Source organism: Eretmochelys imbricata, chromosome 1 (assembly GCF_965152235.1).
Source record: "Eretmochelys imbricata isolate rEreImb1 chromosome 1, rEreImb1.hap1, whole genome shotgun sequence".
Classification (NCBI taxonomy): domain Eukaryota; kingdom Metazoa; phylum Chordata; order Testudines; family Cheloniidae; genus Eretmochelys; species Eretmochelys imbricata.
In genome coordinates, this window is record NC_135572.1 from 354,431,946 (window position 1) to 354,451,957 (window position 20,012).

General features: G+C 46.4%; 2 protein-coding genes across 4 annotated transcripts in view; one reads left to right on the forward strand and one right to left on the reverse strand.

Annotated features, from left to right (window-relative positions):
• FBH1 (F-box DNA helicase 1) overlaps positions 1–2,643 on the forward strand; it is a 54,328-nt gene extending 51,685 nt beyond the window's left edge. For 2 of the 3 annotated variants that reach the window (XM_077837381.1, XM_077837396.1), the window contains one exon: positions 372–2,642. In XM_077837381.1, the coding sequence (XP_077693507.1) occupies positions 372–542 (171 nt within the window). In that variant the 3' untranslated portion in view covers positions 543–2,642. Of the gene's footprint in view, positions 1–354 lie in introns of all 3 variants that reach the window. The other variant, XM_077837389.1, reaches the window with a different exon arrangement.
• A 12,585-nt stretch (positions 2,644–15,228) lies between these two features.
• Positions 15,229–20,012, reverse strand: part of LOC144276944 (uncharacterized) — a 55,897-nt gene continuing 51,113 nt past the window's right edge. Inside the window, exons 7-8 of the mRNA XM_077837407.1 lie at positions 18,051–18,772; positions 15,229–15,713 (exon numbers count right to left, since the gene is read on the reverse strand). Of these exons, the coding sequence (XP_077693533.1) occupies positions 18,604–18,772 (169 nt within the window). The 3' untranslated portion in view covers positions 15,229–15,713; positions 18,051–18,603. The remainder of the gene's footprint in view (positions 15,714–18,050; positions 18,773–20,012) is intronic.

Consider the following 20,012-nt stretch of genomic DNA (forward strand, 5'->3'; position numbering starts at 1 on the left):
CATTCACTGACCATGTTTGAGAGGTGCATGATACTCCTCTGATCGGAGCCATATAAGTACATAGTTATATACCTGACCCTTGAGCCCTCCAGTCCTTACTCCACTGGATCAGGCCCCGGTATAATGAAATTGCATGTATAAATTTTATTGCAGGCTGCTTTATAAGGGGTTTCTTTAGTGAGAAATAGGTGACAGATACAAAATACACTGGGTCTGAATCAACAGCAATGTCCCCAACTCCTATTTCATCCTGTGTCTGAGTTCAATGTATACATTGGCCCAGTATGTCTGAGGGAGAGGAGGCAGAAACTCTGGATTTCCCAATCCTTCCCTTCTCCTTTTACAATTTCCTAGTGGTCCTTTTCCCACAGAGCAATGGCACCAAAGACCAAGGTGGCTACCTGTGCCATGCTTGCGTGCAGCAGCGTCTCGGACCCTTGACGCAACTAACCATTTCCCCTGAGCTGGTCCTGACCATGGATGTCGTCGATGAAGTGTTAGAAATTCCAAGGCACCTTGCTGTCCTGCATGACCTGTTTTGAAAACAGGAAGGGGCTGTTTTCTATGTCCTAGATCTGGCTCTGAAGTGTTGGAAGTGAGAAGGTCTGTAGATAGCGTCTCTGATGTCCTTGGAGAAATGAGGTAGATGGTCCATGGACGAGCTCACCAAGAGAAGGACAGGACGAGAGCTGTTCATGAGGATGCTGTGAATAAGGCCTGGGGTTATCCCTCTATTACAAGAGGGTACCTTGGGCGATGTGTGTTCCCAGTGCCTGTCTGTTCCGTTTCACTGTACGAAACCCGGACTGCGTAACTTGTACAATACTGGATGCACTTGGACTTGACAGATTTTCTTTCTGAACATTTGCACACTTGTCCCACATGTTGCCCCTCAGGGTGGCTAGTTTCTGCCAGTGGTGTGCATTCAGGTGGCTGGCTTTTATGATTGCCTCGCCTTTTTGCAATATTTAAGCCCCATCCCAATGCATTCTGGTCATTGGTCAAACTGAGACGAACATGCAAAACTAAGGGAGATGATATAAAATGCTTTTACACTAATGAAAGAACTCATTCTTGGAGTTAATTTTCATAGGGCTAATCTCATCTCCGGGGAGGAATAGCTGACTTCCCATGCATCAAGTCGAGAACATCTGTCTTTAACATGTAATCTGTGGGTGTTCCCCAGTCTCTCCATCACTGCCTCTTTCTCTCATCCTTGGTTCTCTCTTCCCTGTGCATCAATCTCTTCAACAAAACAAAATCAGCTCTTCAGTTAAACCTCAGGATGATGATCGTAGAGAACCAGAGTGTCTTGTGCTATGATCAAGTATGTAATAAAAACAGAAGCCTTTTTGTATTAAACAGTGGGTTTTTTAATTGGAGAAAAAGCTGTTTTTGATTGTATTTATTTACTGAAGATCTCATTAGAGATGAAACCACAATATGCATTGCTTTAATGATGGTTTTAGCCCTGTATCTGGGGAAGCAAAACACAAGGTTATCTCTCCTAGGAACATACTTACTCCTGGGCTTTTACTCTACAATTGTTACAGCACCAAAGCATCCGACTTGACTGTACAATATTTATGACAATGATCAAAGGAGAAACATACCTCAGAAGGAGCCTGATCTTGGGCACCCTGTCTTATTTGTTCGTGTACCTTACAGGGTATATGCATTTCATGGGACACAGTTTCCGGTCAATTCAGTGTGAGCCAAAGCAATTTCTTATGCGAGCCCCGTGAAGTCATGTAGTCGCTCTCCACCTAACCAGGACAAACGTGGATGATTCTAGATTAACTTCTTGTTTTCATCTGGTCCTAACTTGAGCAGAGATTGTCTGAAATTTTTCCATGTCCGGTCTCTGAGAGCATTTGATCTGGTTCCAATTGATACCATTATAGCAGGTTTGCCTTTGTTTCTGGAATACAATGTTCCTTATGGCAACACACTGCTTTCCCCCCATTCTGACATCCCAGAGAGAAGCAGAGAAGTCATTTAAGTGCTAGAATGACAGACTGGAGGTAGCGGCAAAGAGTCCTGTGGCACCTTATAGACTAACAGACGTATTGGAGCGTGAGCTTTCGTGGGTGAATACCCACTTCTTCAGATGCAGCTGGAGGTAGAGAGGAGTAGAACGGGGGAGGGCATGCAAGGAACCACCGGACAACACACAGGTGCATTCTCATTGACATTTTGCAACATACTTTCCCCACCCCCAGTTGCTTTTAGGAATTATCTGTAAAAATCCTTTGCCTTTCATAAGAGGGCAGATCTCTAATGGGGTGATTACATCCTGCCACCTTTAAATTCCCCCTGCAGCTTCAGTTTACAAAAAGTATCCCTTGCTCCCAGGTCTGTACAGCCGTGTAACAGTGCTGTGTATTGATCAAACAGCTGCTGCTTCCGGCAGCTCTGTCCCAGCAAGGGATGAAGTGATCTCTGGGCCAGTCTACACTACCATGCTACATCAGCACAGCTATAGCGCGTCTGGTGAAGACGTGCTATGCCGACGGGAGAGTGGTCTCCCACTGGCATAATTACTCCACTTCCGAGTTAGGTCCACAGGAGAGCGTCTCCCACTGACATAGTGGACAGCGCTTTTAAGACGATGTAACTTACGTCACTTGGGGGGGGGGGGGGTCTTTTTCACAGTGATGTAAGTTACAGCAATTTAAGCAGTCGTGTTGACCAGCCCTGTATCTAGCTGGTATCTCGGTCAGCTACATTTGTAAAACACCAGGGGCCCCTTCAGAGTGAAAGGCCCTAGGGAAGCACAGGGTCATTAGCATGTATGTGACCACATCTGTCGTTTTCAACAAGGGAACGCCTACCTGACCAACCTGGTTTCCAGCCCAGTTTTCTATGTGATGAGCTGTGGGGCCCCATCCAGTGGCATCTCGAAGTAATTTAAGTGCATGTTAATTTCTAAATGAGCTTATAAAGGAACTCTTGACTGCGGTGCATAGATAACCCATCACTAGATTTCAGAGTAGCAGCCGTGTTAGTCTGTATACGTAAAAAGAAAAGGAGGACTTGTGGCACCTTAGAGACTAACAAATTTATTTGAGCATAAGCTTTCGTGAGCTACAGCTCAATTCATCAGATGCATGTAGTGGAAAATACAGTGGGGAGATTTTATATACACAGAGAACATGAAACAATGGGTGTTACCATACAGACTGTAACAAGAGTGATCAGGTAAGGTGAGCTATTACCAGCAGGAGAGAAAAAAAACAAGAAAACCTTTTGTAGTGATAATCAAGGTGGGCCATTTCCAGCAGTTGACAAGAACATCTGAGGAACAGTGGGGAGTGGAGGGGAGAAATAAACATGGGAAAATAGTTTTACTTTGTGTAATGACACATCCACTCCCAGTCTCTATTCAAGCCTAAGTTAATTGTATCCAGGTTGCAAATGAATTCCAATTCAGCAGTCTCTCGTTGGAGTCTGTTTTTGAAGGTTTGTTGTTGAAGAATTGCCACTTTTAGGTCTGTAATCGAGTGACCAAAGAGATTGAAGTGTTCTCCGACTGGTTTTTGAATGTTATAATTCTTGACGTCTGATTTGTGTCCATTTATTCTTTTACGTAGAGACTGTCCAGTTTGGCCAATGTACATGGCAGAGGGGCATTGCTGGCACATGATGGCATATATCACATTGGTAGATGTGCAGGTGAACGAGCCTCTGATAGTGTGGCTGATGTGATTAGGCCCTGTGATGGTGTCCCCTGAATAGATATGTGGACACAGAAAAAGGACACTAAACTATCTAAACTACTACATGCCACAAGGGGCCACAACAGTGGTTCCCTTAACCCACCCAGCAATATTGTTAATCTATCCAACTATACTCTTAGGACAGATTCTTCTGCTGGGCTATCTCGGGGCCTCCACCCCCACGAACATGATACAGTTCTGTGGTGACCTAGAATCCTATTTTCGACGTCTCCGACTCAAGGAATATTTCCAACACACCTCTGAACAACATACTGACCCACAGAGGCCTCCCTACCAACACTACAAAAAGAAGGATTCTTGGTGGACTCCTCCTGAAGGTCGAAACAACAGACTGGACTTCTACACAGAGTGCTTCCACCGACGTGCGTGGGATGAAATTGTGGAAAAGCAGCATCACTTGCCCCATAACCTCAGTTGTGCGGAACACAATGCCATCCACAGCCTCAGAAACAACTCTGAGATCATAATCAAAAAGGCTGACAAAGGAGGTGCTGTCATCATCATGAATAGGTCGGAATATGAACAAGAGGCTGCTAGGCAGCTCTCCAGCACCACTTTCTACAAGCCATTACCCTCTGATCCTTCTGAGGGTTACCAAAAGAAACTACAGCATTTGCTCAAGAAACTCCCTGAAAAAGCACAAGATCAAATCCGCACAGACACACCCCTGGAACCCCGACCTGGGGTATTCTATCTGCTACCCAAGATCCATAAACCTGGAACTCCTGGGCGCCCCATCATCTCAGGCATTGGCACCCTGACAGCGGGATTGTCTGGCTATGTAGACTCCCTCCTCAGGCCCTACGCTACCAGCACTCCCAGCTACCTTCGAGACACCACTGACTTCCTGAGGAAACTACAATCCATCGGTGATCTTCCTGATAACACCATCCTGGCCACTATGGATGTAGAAGCCCTCTACACCAACATTCCACACAAAGATGGACTACAAGCCGTCAGGAACAGTATCCCCGATAATGTCACGGCAAACCTGGTGGCTGAACTTTGTGACTTTGTCCTCACCCATAACTATTTCACATTTGGGGACAATGTATACCTTCAAATCAGCGGCACTGCTATGGGTACCCGTATGGCCCCACAGTATGCCAACATTTTTATGGCTGACTTAGAACAACACTTCCTCAGCTCTCGTCCCCTAACGCCCCTACTCTACTTGCGCTATATTGATGACATCTTCATCATCTGGATCCATGGAAAAGAAGCCCTTGAGGAATTCCACCATGATTTCAACAATTTCCATCCCACCATCAACCTCAGCCTGGACCAGTCCACACAGGAGATCCACTTCCTGGACACTATGGTGCTAATAAGCGATGGTCACATAAACACCACCCTATGTCGGAAATCTACTGACCACTGTTCCTACCTACATGCCTCCAGCTTTCATCCAGACCACACCACACGATCCATTGTCTACAGCCAAGCTCTACGATACAACTGCATTCGCTCCAACCTCTCAGACAGAGACAAACACCTACAAGATCTCTGTCAAGCATTCTTACAACTACAATACCCACCTGCTGAAGTGAAGAAACAGATTGACAGAGCTAGAAGAGTACCCAGAAGTCACCTACTACAGGACAGGCCTAACAAAGAAAATAACAGAACGCCACTAGCCATCACCTTCAGCCCCCAACTAAAACCTCCCCAACGCATCATCAAGGATCTACAACCTATCCTGAAGGACGACCCATCACTCTCACCGATCTTGGGAGACAGGCCAGTCCTTGCTTACACACAGCCCCCTAGCCTGAAGCAAATACTCACCAGCAATCACACACCACACAACAGAACCACTAACCCAGGAACCTATACTTGCAACACAGCCTGTTGCCAATTGTGTCCACATATCTATTCAGGGGACACCATCATAGGGCCTAATCACATCAGCCACACACCCTAATCAGGGCCACCCCAAGCACCAAAAAAAAAGGGGGGGCTGCTGGAGATGGGGGTGGGGGAGTCCAGGGTGGGAGGGGGGCCCGGCCCGGCATCTCTTCTCCACCCCTGCTCTCCCCTGCGGGGGCAGAAGCTTGGTGGGGCTGCGCGCCCCGGGCTCGGTCCTGCTGCTCCGCGGCCGCTGGCAGCCAAGCTCCCGCCTCTTCCCACAGTGCGCTGCAGACTCGCCCCGCCTCCGCTCCCTCTCCCCCTGCCCCCGGTCAGCGGTGTGCCGGGCAGAGAGAGGGGGACGTGAAGAAGAGGCGGGGGCAGGGCCTTGGGAAAGTGGGTGGAATTGGGGTATCCCCCTTCAGCCCCCTGCTGTGAACCACTCAGGGCAGGGGGCTGGGAGCACCTCCACGACCCCAGCCCTGACCCCTGCACCCCCCTCCCACACACCCACCCCTCTGCCCTGACTCCTGGACCTCCCAACCCTAACCCTGACCCCTGCACCCCCCACGACCCAGCCCTGACTCCTGCACCTCCCTCCCACACCCCAGCCCTCTGCCCTGACTCCTGCATCCCCTCCCACACCCCAGCCCTCTGCCCTGACCCCTGCACTTCCCAACCCCAGCCCTGACTCCTGCACCCCCCTCCCACACCCCAGCCTCCTGGCCTGACTCCTGCAACCCACACACACACCCTGCCCTGACTCCTGCACCTCCAGACATACTCAGCCCTCCACACAACATGTCCTGACTCCTGCACCCCCCCACATCCCCACCCCCATCCTGAGACCCAAACGGGGAGCTCTTGCGCCCTCCTGCCCACGTATCCACCTGCACCCCTCGCACCAAATGGAAGCTGCCCCAGGTAAGCGCTCCACACCCCAACCTCCTGCCTGAACCCTGAGCCCCCTCCCTCACTCTTGCTCCTGGCCAGACCCTGCACCCCAACCCCCAGCCTGCTCCTGCACCCTAACTCCCTCCCAGACCCTGCATCCCCAGCCCTGTGCTCAGTGCACCCCCACCCTCAGCTCGGTGCAAAGAGAGACAAAGAGAATGGTTAGAACCAGGGAGAAGGTAGGTACCCACTCTATGTGGGCAGGAGTGGGAGGTATCCTGTTTACCCCATCCCCAGCACTGCTGCACTTTCAGTTTACCCACAGCCCCCCCCTCGCTCCAGGGACCAACCCTAGCTCCCGCCCCACTGTGCTTTTGCCCCTGGCCCCTGCCTTGCTCCAGGCAGCAGGAACTAATCCTCCCCCCATGCCCCACTGTGCTCCTCTTGCCCTTGGCCCCTACCTCACTCCAGCTGGTGACCAATCCCCCCCATACCCCGCTGTGCTCTTGCCCCTGGTCCCTGCCTCACTCCAGCTGGGGACCAATCCTTCCGCCCCACCCCGCCATCCTCACCATGCCCAGCTGTTAGGGTGGATAAAAATCATATGACTTTAAAAAAAAAATCAAAAATATTGGATTTTTTTAATTTAAATTGGATTTTGAGGAAAAAACATATCTGAAGATAGTTGTAATTAAGATACATTATATCTCATCATGGAATAGGGATGATAAATTCTAATTCTATAGTGGGAGACAATATATTAATGTCATGTTTAAGAAAAGTTTTTGTAAATGAGTTCTAATAGTTCATGGATTAGGGACCCAATGTTGTGGGGTTCCACGGGCTTCTGTATAGATTATTTAGGTTAATCTTTCTATCTTCCCAATGGGACGCAGTGCTCAGTCTAGAAGATACCATCAGAAATGCTTGGTTTTGCAGTTGTATTATGTTGTATTATGCAATAAGCGCCGAATTGCATAATATAGATGATGTAGAAATGTATAGAAAGCCCGCGTTCCCTCGCAGCATGCGTCCCCACTCCTGCAGCGCCGCATTCCCATTGGTCTTCCCCTCCTGCTCCGACTACTATTCTAGAAGATTCTTTGACCTCTATAAGCGGCCGCATCAGGCGTGCCCAGCGCAGTGTCTACAGTGTTTGTAATCTTTGTCGTGTGTACTCTACTGAAATAGCATAACAAGCCCGTGGCTTTACGTTTCAATTCAATCGTACGATACCCCCTTTTAATTTTAAAATATGGATCGGTTCGTTGTTAATATAAGAAAAGGAGCAAACTGAATTATAACAAATACCTCAGACTCCTCGGTTAAGAACTTATATGAAGATAATGCCGCCACCAGTTCCAGTGCGTGCAATAAACTGAGTAATGACCAACAGAAACAGACTTTGTCTCTTAGTTCAAGTCAGTAGTTCCTATTCAAAGCCATCAAACATTCCATCTGATGACCCGGTCTGTGATATTCCAAAAAATAGATTAGAACGCCAGTCTCGATTACCTAGAGGTCTTTATCGGCCTAGATTGAGTATGTTTCCTAGAAGTAAAATAGGGAATAAACAAAGAAGTTTTCAGTCCGATTGGTATGAAAAGTCTAGGTGATTAGAATATAGCCCATCAAAGGACGCAGCATTTTGCTTTTACTGCCGTTTCGTCTCCTCTAATGATGCAGCAAACAAAGGTCACACTGATCCAGCATTTATTGATAAGGGATTCAGAAACTGGCATAGGGCTAACGAATGTTTTAAAAACCACCAACTGTCAAAATCTCATGTGTTGAGCTGTTCTTCATGGTCAAGTTTTAATGAAGGGAAACCTATTGATGTATTGTTGGATGAGGCCAAGCAGGCTTATCTGTCTAAACAAGAAGAAGAACGGTGCCATAACCGAAGTGTAATGGAGCGACTGATTGACATTGTTCTGTGTTTGGCGAAAGGTGGGAGACCATTCAGGGGTCACAATGAAAAAGCTGACAGTTTTGAGAAAGGTTTATTTCTAAATCTTGTCAATATGCTCCAAAAATATGATCCCGTAATGGCAAAGCATGTGCAACAATCTCCTCTAATCGCTACCTATCTGAGTAATCGCATCCCAAATGATTGAATTGTAGCCTTGCACAACGTTGTGCAACAAAAGATTGTGTCTTCACTAAATGGAAAAATGGTCTCAATAATTGCTGACGACGCTCCTGACTGTGGACACCATGAGCAGACGTCCATTGCAGTGCGGTATTTTGACAACGAAAAACATAGTCCAGTTGAACATTTTGTGTCTGTTCAGAGACTATTAACAGTTGATGCTCAGTCTATTTTTGACCAGTTAAATGACGTCCTTGGCATTCTTAAAATTGACGGGTCATCAGTGATGTCTGTCTGTTTTGATGGTGCATCTACTATGTTTGGATGTACTCCATGAGTTCAAATGAAATGTAGAGAAAGAAACAGTGAAATACTCTATGTACACTGCTATGCACGTTGTTTGAACCCCATCCTAGAAGATGCATGCACTGCAAGTAAACAAAACAGAACTGTCTTTGATTTTTTTCATGTTATTCAGACTCTTTATGCCTTCATGGAGGGGAGTCCTGTGCGACATGCAGTAATGGAGAAGATTTCACAAGAAGTAGATCCTAGTTGAAGACTTTGAAGTCCCTGTCAAACACAAGATTGGCATGCAGAGCAGAAGCAGTGGCTGCTGTAAAACAAAACTACTCCATCATTTTACAAGCTTTACAAGAGATTATCGAAACAACTCGCCTTGCTGATGCTAAAATAAAAGCCAGGGGCCTTAGCCATGAACTAAATTCATTCAAGTTCATCTTTGCCCTTCACATGATGCACCCTATTCTCCAGATGGTGGTAAAAGTGAGTAAGGCTCTTCAAGCTCCAGACCTCAACTTACTTACTGCAATGACCGGGGTGAAGCTTGTGTAACTCTTTGGCTGCAATGAGAAGTGGCCCAGAATATTTTCAGTCTATTTTTAATGACAGTGTGAAAATGTGTGTAGAGAATGATATATCGATTCCTCCAGTTAAGAAGAGAAAAACATCCACTCGTATTGATGATGCGTTTGAGTCCCAGCATCACTTTGATACAAAAGAGGAGCAGGAGAGAATAACTTCCTTTTACCCACTCATAGACTCAATGATTACCGGCATTGACCAGCGATTTGAACAGGAGACTGGTAAAATTGTGACTGCAATGGGAAACCTGCTGAGCTTAGACATTGGCAGAGATGATATGAGAATCATTGTCAACAAATTTAAAGTGTCCTTGGATGAGTTGGAAGCTGAAGTTGGATTGCTTCGGGGTTATGACGGATCTGTTCCTAAAGGTAGCACTACAAACACCACCAGAGAGTGGCTTAATTGGCTAAAGGAATCGGATCAGTCTTCCATGTTCCAGGCCTTTTACAGATCTATTCAATGCTTTGCAGTCTTACCTGTTACAAGCTGTTCATGTGAAAGGGCCTTTTCGAAACTAGCATGTTAAAAACAAACTAAGAAGTACAATGTCCCAACAGCACCTCGACTCACTCATGATTTTGTACATTGAACAAGAATTGGCTTCATCAGTTAATTACAATGATGTGATTGAGGAATTTTTAAGTCCAAAACACCCATTCTCTAGGACAGGAAGATGAAGAAACCTTAATCTGTTTTGGTCAATTTGGGTTAGCTCATTATCTGGTTAAAGATAAAGATCATGAAAATTGACTGTATCTTTGTATATGCCTGGTTATCACTACAGCAAAAATTTGGTATTTTTTGTCTCATTTTTTAAGTTTGTATTTTTTGAGTAAAGTTTAGTTCTTAATTTAAAAAACGTTAAGTTTTAGTTTCTTTAGTTTGTTTGATGAATAAAAATAATGTCCTTTATGATTGGCTATTCAATAAATGTTCGCCTTTAAAAAAAAAAATTCCCTGGGTGTACACCCTAATGAAACGTGCTGCACACGCCTATGCTGGTAGGTATGTAGTTCGTCAAGTGCTCTCAGATGAGCCACAGTGGCAGCAGTAATGAGGAAAACCCTGAATCTTGGCAGGGGGTAGATGAGATGACCCTTTCGGGCCCTTCTAACTCCTTTTGGAGCGACAACAGAGTTAACTGCAAGACGAGGCTGACTTTGCTTGAAGTCTGGCAAGGTGCTAGAAGGCTGGCAGGGAAGCGAGGCTGGGGACATCTTCTGAGAAAAGGCTTCTTGTGGTTTAACAAGCTGGAGGATTGCACAAAGCTTTATCTATGGGAGGGATGATGCATTCGAGATTAAAACCGAGATAGTTCTGATGTGGATCCCCTCGGGTGCCATACGGGGCAAAGAGTAATTAGTTTGGCAGCATGGAGTGTTAGCGTGAGAGGAAAGGTCTTGTTTTTCGACATTGGCACTTGCTGTGACGCACCCTGTTGCCCATCAGAGTGAATCATGCTCTGTTTGCCATACCAATAGCCTCTGTCATTAAGTCTGTTTTTCACCAGAATCACTTTACCCAGCAGTTCACCCAGGGTAATATGCTTTCCCTGCCCTGGAAGCTTGTGAAGGAGGCATGTAGCATGCTAGCAGCCAACAAGAGAAGCAGCCATTGCACCATGGATAACCTCACAGAACTGAATCCTTAAACTGCTAGCATTCTCCCCTGTCATCCGCCCAAACCCCTGAAAGTAATCCAAATAAATGCTTAGGAGGACGTTGCCATCAGCACACAGGAAGCTAATAATGTTCAGAGGAGTAGGAAAGCCTGCTGGAGTAAAGGGATGTGTTTTATTTATACTGGCCGAGACATGTTTCTGTTGTGTAGCGAGACTTGCATCAGGTTGGGCTATCAAGGAAAGGCTAGCTGCAGCTGGAAACCTGGCTGGGTGAAAATGTCACCAACTTTCTCAAGGGATCAGCTTAGGTGTCAGCAGAGGACTTAGCGTTTCACCCCCAGCCACTCGCATTCCTGTGCAGTTTTGTTGCCTCGGAACTCATAGTGGGGGTGGCTTTGTAACCCCACAAAATAAACCAGCCCTTTGAAACGGTTAAACGGACAGGGCAGGTGCTGTCTCTGTGGTGCGATGTTAGATCTCCAGTAACTTGAGCAATTGAAACGAGTGCAAAAGCTCATTTTGACATGACTGCAGGCCGTTCCCAGGAACAATAGAATTTATTCTATCCTATTATTAATCACTAAACCCAACTTCTCCCTTTTCCTTAACTTTTAATGTGATTTCAGCATTTTATGCAGTTATCACTCCAAGAATGTTACTAAACCAGGGGGTGGCTTCTATTTTTTTTCTTTTAAGTAGCTCAGGCTACCAGGAAAGAGCTAAAGGCTTTTAATTTGAGAACTCTTAGACCATCAGGATTCACAGGGTTAATGCCATAAAAATGGATTAACAAGGCATTACGTGTAACAAGCTCTAGACAGCCTGGGACCTGCCTAGGTGGAAAATGTCTCTCTCCCTCTGTGCCATACTGCTGCAGCTGCCAACATCTGTTGCTCAGTTTGGACGTAACCCTTGGTTTGAAATAGCCAATAGACTCCTCAACCTTGGAGTTAATCTTTTCCACACACCTCCATACTATAAGGGCCAGCATGAGACGCAGGGTGTCTGCTCGGTGAGTTTGTCATGTAGGGATTGCTTCTGGCAGGCTTTCCTATTTTTTACTGTCTTGTATAGTCATGTGTGTGCATGTTAATATAGGAAGACCATAGTGCTTTAGGTGAGGCATGTTGTGGCGAATCAAAAGAAAGACGGTAAGTAATTGCATGTGTCTAGCTCAGAGTTGGGCAAACTACGGCCCGCGAGCCACATCCGGCCTGCAGGACCGTCCTGCCCGGCCCTTGAGCTCCTGGCTCGGGAGGCTAGCCCCCAGCCCCTCCCCTGCTGTCCCCCTTCCCCTGCAGCCTCAGCTCGCTGGGCCGCCAGCACTCTGGGCGGTGTGGCTGGCTCGGGCTGGGCCGCGTGGCTGCGAGCTCCGGCCGCTCTGAGCGGCATGGTAAGGGGGCAGGGAGCGGGGGGGGGGGGTTGGATAAGGGGCAGGAGGTCCCAGGGAGCAGTTGGATGGGGAGGAAGTTCTGGGGGGGGGGGCAGTCAGGGGATGGGGAACAGGGGGGGTTGGATAGGCATGGGAATCCCAGGGGGGCCTGTCAGGGGGTGGGGGTGTGGATAGGGGGCGGGGCAGTCAGGGGACAGGGAGCAGGGAGGGTTTGATAGGGGGTGGGGTTCCAGGGGGAGGTGGTTAGGGGCAGGGGATCCCAGGACGGGGTGGTCAGGGGACATGGAGCAGAGGGGTTGGATGGGTTGGGGGTTCTGAGGGGGGGCAGTCAGGGGGCGGGAAATGGGAGGGGGCAGTTAGGGGGTGGGGGCCAGGCTGTTTGGGGAGGCACAGCCTTTGCTACCCGGCCCTCCATACAGTTTCACAACGCCGATGTTGCCCTCAGGCTAAAAAGTTTGCCCACGCCTGGTCTAGCTGGTTTAGGTTCCGATCCCACCAGGGGCTCTGTCCTGCGAGGTGCTGAGTACCTACAGCTCTTCGTGAGGCTCTTGGCACGTTGTAGGCTCAAACCTCTTAGGGCATGTCTACAGTGCAGCTTGGAGTGAACCTCCCAGCCCGGGTTCAAAGGCTGGTGCTAATGGGACTTGTGCTAGCATGCTAAAAAGAGCTGTGTGGGTGTTGTCCCTTGGTCTGGAGCTCAGGTTCTCAAGCCGGGGTGGGGAGGGATGGGAATTGAGAGTCCGAGCTTCAGCTTGAGCTGCAATGTCAAAGCAAATGTCCACACACTAGCATGAGCCATTCGTGAACCCAGGCTGGGTGGGGCTCACTCCCAAATGCAGTGTAGACATACCTCCTGTGTCTCTTTCCGTGTCTTCAGTTACAGATGGGTCCCAACCAAAACTGTGAACCCATCTCTGGTTAGAATAATTAATTCGATCTTAAAGCTAAGCCAAAATGGCAGCCTTGCTGTGGTTTATAGGCAATGCGCTCTAACCCCCTAGCGCTGGTGATTAATAACTGTGCCTAAAACAGTCCTATGGGACAGACATGGCTTGTGGCCGGTACCTTTATGTGTTTGTATGGCACCTTGCACAATGGGACCCTGGTCCATGACTGGAGCTCCTAGGTACTACAGCAATACAAATTGATAATAATAATCTGTGTTATTGTATTCGTAAGGCATTTTTGGCCTTGGTACTGTATCGAAGCTCAAAAATATTCATACAGCAAAATCCTCTCAGAATTACAGAGTCCGTCCCTTCCCAACCCACTTTGGAATCTCTTCAGTTCAAAGCTCTTAGTTCTCAAGTCATTCCCACCTCAGCTACTGGATAAAGGGTTTAAAAAAAAAAACCCAGAAATTGTGCTTATTTTGCTACTTTGTGGTGTATAAAAGAGGCTGAAAATTTTCTTTTGTTCATTTCTCCTCGTCCCACCGAAAAATTGCCGTTTGCGTAGGACAGCGGTTCTCAAACTGTGGGTCGTGACCCCATTTTAATGGGGTTGCCAAGGCCAGCGTTAGACTTGCTGGGGCCTGGGGCTGAAGCTGAAGCCTGAGGTCCGCTGCCTCAGGCTGGTCAGGTAGTAATTTTTGCTGTTAGAAGTGGGTTGCAGTGCAGTGACGTTCAAGACCCACCGACTCAATACATTCAAGTCCTGTCTAGGCTGGAAGACTAGTGGAGCTCTAGTGAAATGGTGACAGCACAAGAACCAAGAGTGAAAACTGAGCTATTGAGAGGGGAGGGGATCGTTATTCAGAGTGTTTAACGTTCTTAGTGTTGTTCTGTAGTTCTACTTGACTGCAATGCAATGTTTGAGTAAGATTTGGGAGAAAAGTTGTCTATGTTAAAAACTCTTCAGTTGGCAGAGCTGTACCCTGAGACCCCCCCCCATCCAGCAAAATCAGAAAACACCACCATAGGCATCTGTAAGTTTAAAGAAAGAAGCAAGGGGGGGAAAAAAAACCCAAACCTTTCAGGGCCTCTTTATTCAACATGAAGACGTAAACAGGGGCACAGAGGCTCCTGTAGACAGAGCTTCGCCGGCGGCTGCTCTCTGATGACATGGACCCCGAGTCCTGACTCCCACTCTACATTTCCAGTGGGAGCCGCGATTGGCCAAACCTGCGGATGCGGCAGGTAAACACACGGCCCGGCAGGGGCTTTCCCTGGCAAGCGGCGTCCCAAGTTTGGGAAACACTGCTCTCGAGAAATCAATGAGGGCTGGCATAGGTACAACTGGAGTTACACCAATGCAAACCCCTAGTGAAGACAAGCTACACGCTGTGCCGTAGAGCTTACCACAGTAATGTGTTGGTCTAAATCCTGCTTTACACTGGAGCAGCACATCAGGGGCTTATGCTAGTGTAACTACATTGATATGGTTACGCTGGTGCAAATGTCTCTGACACAGACAGAGCCAATGTGATGAGGGTGGATGGGGAGGAAGTTACAGCGGTGCAGATATAGTCTGGTGTATTGGAACTCTCTAGCTTTTAGCTGTTCCTGGAGACTGTCTTCCTTAGATACTCGTTGAGCTGGATTAATAATTTCTCTATCTGCATGTGTGCATGGTATAAAGGGACCCAGGGACTCGGCTCTGTGCACTGATTAACCCCGAAAATGTGCTTCTGAGCCAACTTGGGAGCCATTCCCTCTCTCCCATTTGACTATGCCACTATTTACCAACTTCCCAGCCCGTACGTCAGCTATTCTTACTAGAGACGCTGAAAAAGGTACAGAGTGGCAGAGACTGTCTATAAAAATATTTATTAGATTCAGTGGTGCAAAGCAATGTGTTAATGTATTGCACAGCATGAGGGAAAGGATTGGTGGATGAGGACGGGTCCAAGGTGGAGTAGGGGCCCATCTGAGAAGGAGCCCACAGAATATAGGTACTTGCCCTCCCTGGGAGGGAAAACAGCAATGTAAAATATTTCCATTGCATTGGCCATTGACTGGTAACATCTGTAAAAGAGCTATGCTGGTGGTGGTGTGGTTCAAAGGACATCTGTCTCTTGTCTTCTGGAAGCACCTGCAACTTACAAGCATCTGAAATCACATTCTAACATGTCTGAAAGATTCCTGAGCAAACTATCATGGCTGACCCTGAAATAGTTAGATGTGGTTCAGGGTAAGTTTTCTGAGTCTCAGACTTGCTCTTTACTCAGGATTTTGCTGGTAGCAGAAGGAAAATAAGTTGTGTTCTTCTTTTGATGGCTTCGTAGATAAACGCTGTCTGAAAAAGAGTGGATAACAGAGGTCATGGAACTGAGGGGATGAAAGATGGGAAAGACTGTAGGGTGTGTGTTCAGTCACTGCTGGACAAAGTTAAAATGTTGCGTTAATAAATGATTTAGGTCCATAGACACTGACACATGCAGGGAACAAAATGTCTTGTGTAATATTGTTGTGGGGCAGCTCCAGAGTCAGGTGGGGATTGTTGTGGGGTAAGATGCATAAAGATTTGGGCAGCTGGAGGAGATAACATTGGACGTGCTTGTCAAAGGCATTTGGCAGGTCAGAGTAAAGATGGTGTGTGGTTGTTTCATGGACAGAGCAGTGCTTACTCCACAGACTTCTTGTCTCCTCCCCTGACCATCTTACTCACCAGGCTGAAGGTCTCCAGGCCTTCTCTATCCATCTTTCCCAGCAGCACACCCCACCTCACTTTACCTGATATGTTTGGGACTCAGGGCTGAGCCTCGGTACGCTCCAAATTACTGTCCAAATCATGCTTCAGAATAAGAACTGCTCCAATACCTGGGGCTGCAAACTGGGGCCTGATTTTGATCAGTAGCCTCTAATTTTGCAGGCAAACTGGTTGCACTCAGCTACCTAACCAATTGACGGTACCCACAATAATAGAGGCTGGTTTGGGGGTCCCTCTTCAAAATGAGACTCGAATCCTGGAAAGGAAATGATTCACAGAGTCTCTGTATCTAGAAGACTCCAAGATTTTGTTATATGATAGGAATGTTCCCCAATATCAGTGGTACGAAGTAATCTGGGTCGGTGCCCTCAGTAATATTGGTTACAGAGGGTTACCAGTGTATTGCTCCTCTGCATTCATCATAATGCTTTGGCAGGAGGTTACAGATAATATTTCTCAGCTACTTGATTGTTTCCTATTTGTTCCCCTGAATATTTCCCCTGGGGATGGTGCAGCTCAGCTTTTTCCATACTCTGGAAGCTTTTGCCACCAGCTTTATTGTTTGCTGTAGGTGCGGGGGTGAAATACCTACTGAGTGAAAGATAAAGGAACATGAGTGCTGCTATGGTGCAACAGACCAAGGTCCATCAGATTTGGCCACTATCTGAGACAGGTACTAACTCCTGGCACTACAAAGGGAAAGTGTATACCAACCAATAAGGTACCTAACTCTGCACTACTATGTCATAGGGTAAGAGAGAAACTTCCTTCTGACTGCAATCAGTGATCCGTTTATGGCCCTGAAGCATGAGGATGGTTATCTCATATCTGTCTAGAGCACCTGCAGGTGCTATGTATAAGGAGAGACAGCTTTAATTCTTTTTCCAGTTCTTACTACGCATTTTTCTTCACTATCCTGCAAGAGCAAAACAAGAACTGAGAGGAAGGATGGTCTAGTGATTAGGGCACTCGTGTGGGACAGGAGAGCATCAGGGTCAATTCCTGGCTCTGCCACAGACTTCTCATGTGATCTTGAGTAAGTGACTTAGTCTCTTGGTGACTCCGTTCCCCTTCTGTAAGCTGGGGATAATTAGCACTGCCCTACCCCACAGATGGGTTGGGAGAAATATATATTAAAGATTGTGAGGTGCTCAGATACTACAGATGGCGGGCAAATAAGTACTTAAGATACACCCAAATCATGTATGACAACAAAGGTTATATCCTTCCATCTGTTTTAAACTTGTGCCTTTTAATTTCATCAAGTTCCCTCTTGTTTTGGATTTATATGAAAGGGCCTAAGTGCTTGACAGACCTTCTCTGTTGTTTTAAATACCTCCATCATATCCCTTCTTATTCTGCCCCTTTCTAGACTATGGACTAGTCCTCATCTCTCTATGTAGGAAGGCAGCTTCCTCCCCTCTATGCCTCCATTCATTTTTTGTTTCTCTTCTCTGGGTCTTTCTTCTGTTCCATTTAGAGATAAGGTCACCTTGTTCATCTCTGTTTGGCAGGGCCAGATTTCTCCCAATGCCTTGTGCAGTCTAGTTTCAAATGACCGAACAGTGGGGATTCCAATACTTTCATTGGAACACTATTCCACAGATGAATGGACCTACCACTGCCAGGAAGCATCTGGGCGAACTTCTAAGCTTGCTCGTCAAACTGATTTCAATTTATTTTAGGAGATTTTTTTTAATCCTTATTTTAAACGTAAAAATGAAAATACTTCTTAAAAATCCAAGCAGATGCAGCACGCTCACTTAAATAAAATCCGATTAGGTCTGATTTTCAGAAGTTCTGACCACCCACGACTCCAAATGACATCAATGGAAGTTGCAGGAGTTCTGGGTGTCTGAAAATGAGACCTAATGTTTGTTTCTTTATGAATTAAGTATATATAAAAGATGTTTTGCAGCTTACCTTTATGTTCTCTCTGTATGGGTCCTAGGTGGTCATAAGCTGTATTCTTCACTATCAGATCACCAACCGCTTCTTCTCTGGCGTGGTCTTTACACTGCATATAAGAGGCCACCTGAAGTTTTTTCAGAACTTTCCACATGGACAGTTCTCCTTGGGCATTTAAACGCCCGTGTGACTTCTCTTTTGAAAGCAACCATTCATTAAAACAAGAATTAAGAGATATGTCCAAGTTATCTAGACACTCTCTTATGGGTACAGGATGTTCAATCTGTTCATACCTCAGCTCAAAGAACAGACCAAGTATGTAATAAGTTTTATGAGACCATTCCTATCCTCTCTTTGAAACGATGGTGGGACTGGAAATCAGATCCTCTGCATACCTGCCACATCTTAGAAATGAGACTGTATTTCCAATCTCAAGTTGAGTAGCTGGCATGTGGTAATTGACAAGTCAGCGCCTAATGCAATTGGCCTGTTGGTCTTTGTAAGCAGTAAGGATCCCTTGGCCCCTTTCAAGTTTAATGGATGCACTGATTTCACTAAGTGTTATTATTCAACCAGTCGATATCACACAAGATGATGACATCACCTCTGTCCCTTCACTTGGTTGTTCTAGACCGTCTGAGCCATTGTCTTCTGGTGGTGTTCTGTCCCTTTGTTCTGACTCTTCTGTGGTCATGGAAATTGCTATCACAGGCATCGTGTATTGTTGCCTCATGTGGCTGCAAAAGGAAAAATTCATGCGATCAGCAAAGGTTGGCAACTGCAGGCTAAAGGAATCTGCTAGGCTGTCTGTGTGCTAAAATGCTAACCAGGAATGTGAAATGTCAGTGGGGAAACACGTGAATCACAGACAGTCTCAGTCTTTGATTATTGACTAATTAGATACCAGGCCGTGCTTCTGGGCTTCTTTGTTACATTAGGGCTTTGTTACAGCTCCAGCAGCATAAAGACATCTTGAAGTGGGTGTAAGATCTGACGTTTGTGTGTTGTCAAGGAGCCCTAGTGTAAATGAGAATCAAGCCCTCAGACATTAGAGATGGAAAAGACGTACTTGAACAATTTATTCAGGCCATCTACAGTCCCTTCAAGACAGCACGGATCTCGGTGTACTATATTTGTGAGTGCTCTACCTTGTCTAACTTTAAATGATTCATGTCGCAGGCCTTCTACCACATTCCTCTGGAGGCTATTTCACAATCTCAGTAGCTCAGTAACTTGTTGTGCGTTTCCTGATGCTATTCTGGCTAAATCTTCCCTTCTAGATATCATCTAGTTTCACCCCTTGTATAACCTTAAATAATTCTCTTCCCTCTGTCATGTTTACACATTACAAATAAGTCAGTGATGGTTACCATGACCCCAGCTAAGCCAACGTTTGCAATAATTACCTTTTGATGTTTGCAAACCTTCTTGTCAACTGTCTGTAATGGGCCACTCTCTTACCACTTCAAAAGTTATTTTTCCTCCCTTGGTATCCTGCTGTTCATTGATTTATCTCATTAAACTCATATCACACTTGGTAAAGCAACCCCCATCCTTTCATGTATTTATACCTGCTCCTGTATTTTCACTCCATGCATCTGATGAAGTGGGTGCTAACCCATGAAAGCTTATGCCCAAATAAATTTGTTAGTCTCTAAGGTGCCACAAGGACCCCTCGTTATTTTTGCTGATACAGGCTAACATAGCTACCATTCTGAAACCTGTCTCCAGGTTTCTGTCTCTCTAGCAGATATAGGGCTCAATTTTGAAAAGTGACCTGCATTTTTGGGAGCACAACATTTCACTTACACGTAACTCTGTTGACTTGTCTACATATGTGACTGGGTTCACAAACTGGGCACTTAGCTGTCTCAATGACAGTGTTTATTGCCACAGTTAATTATGGATGCAGCTATTTATAGACACAAAAATGGAGGCAGGTTAAAGTCCTCTTTAAAAATGGGATCTTTGGCCTTT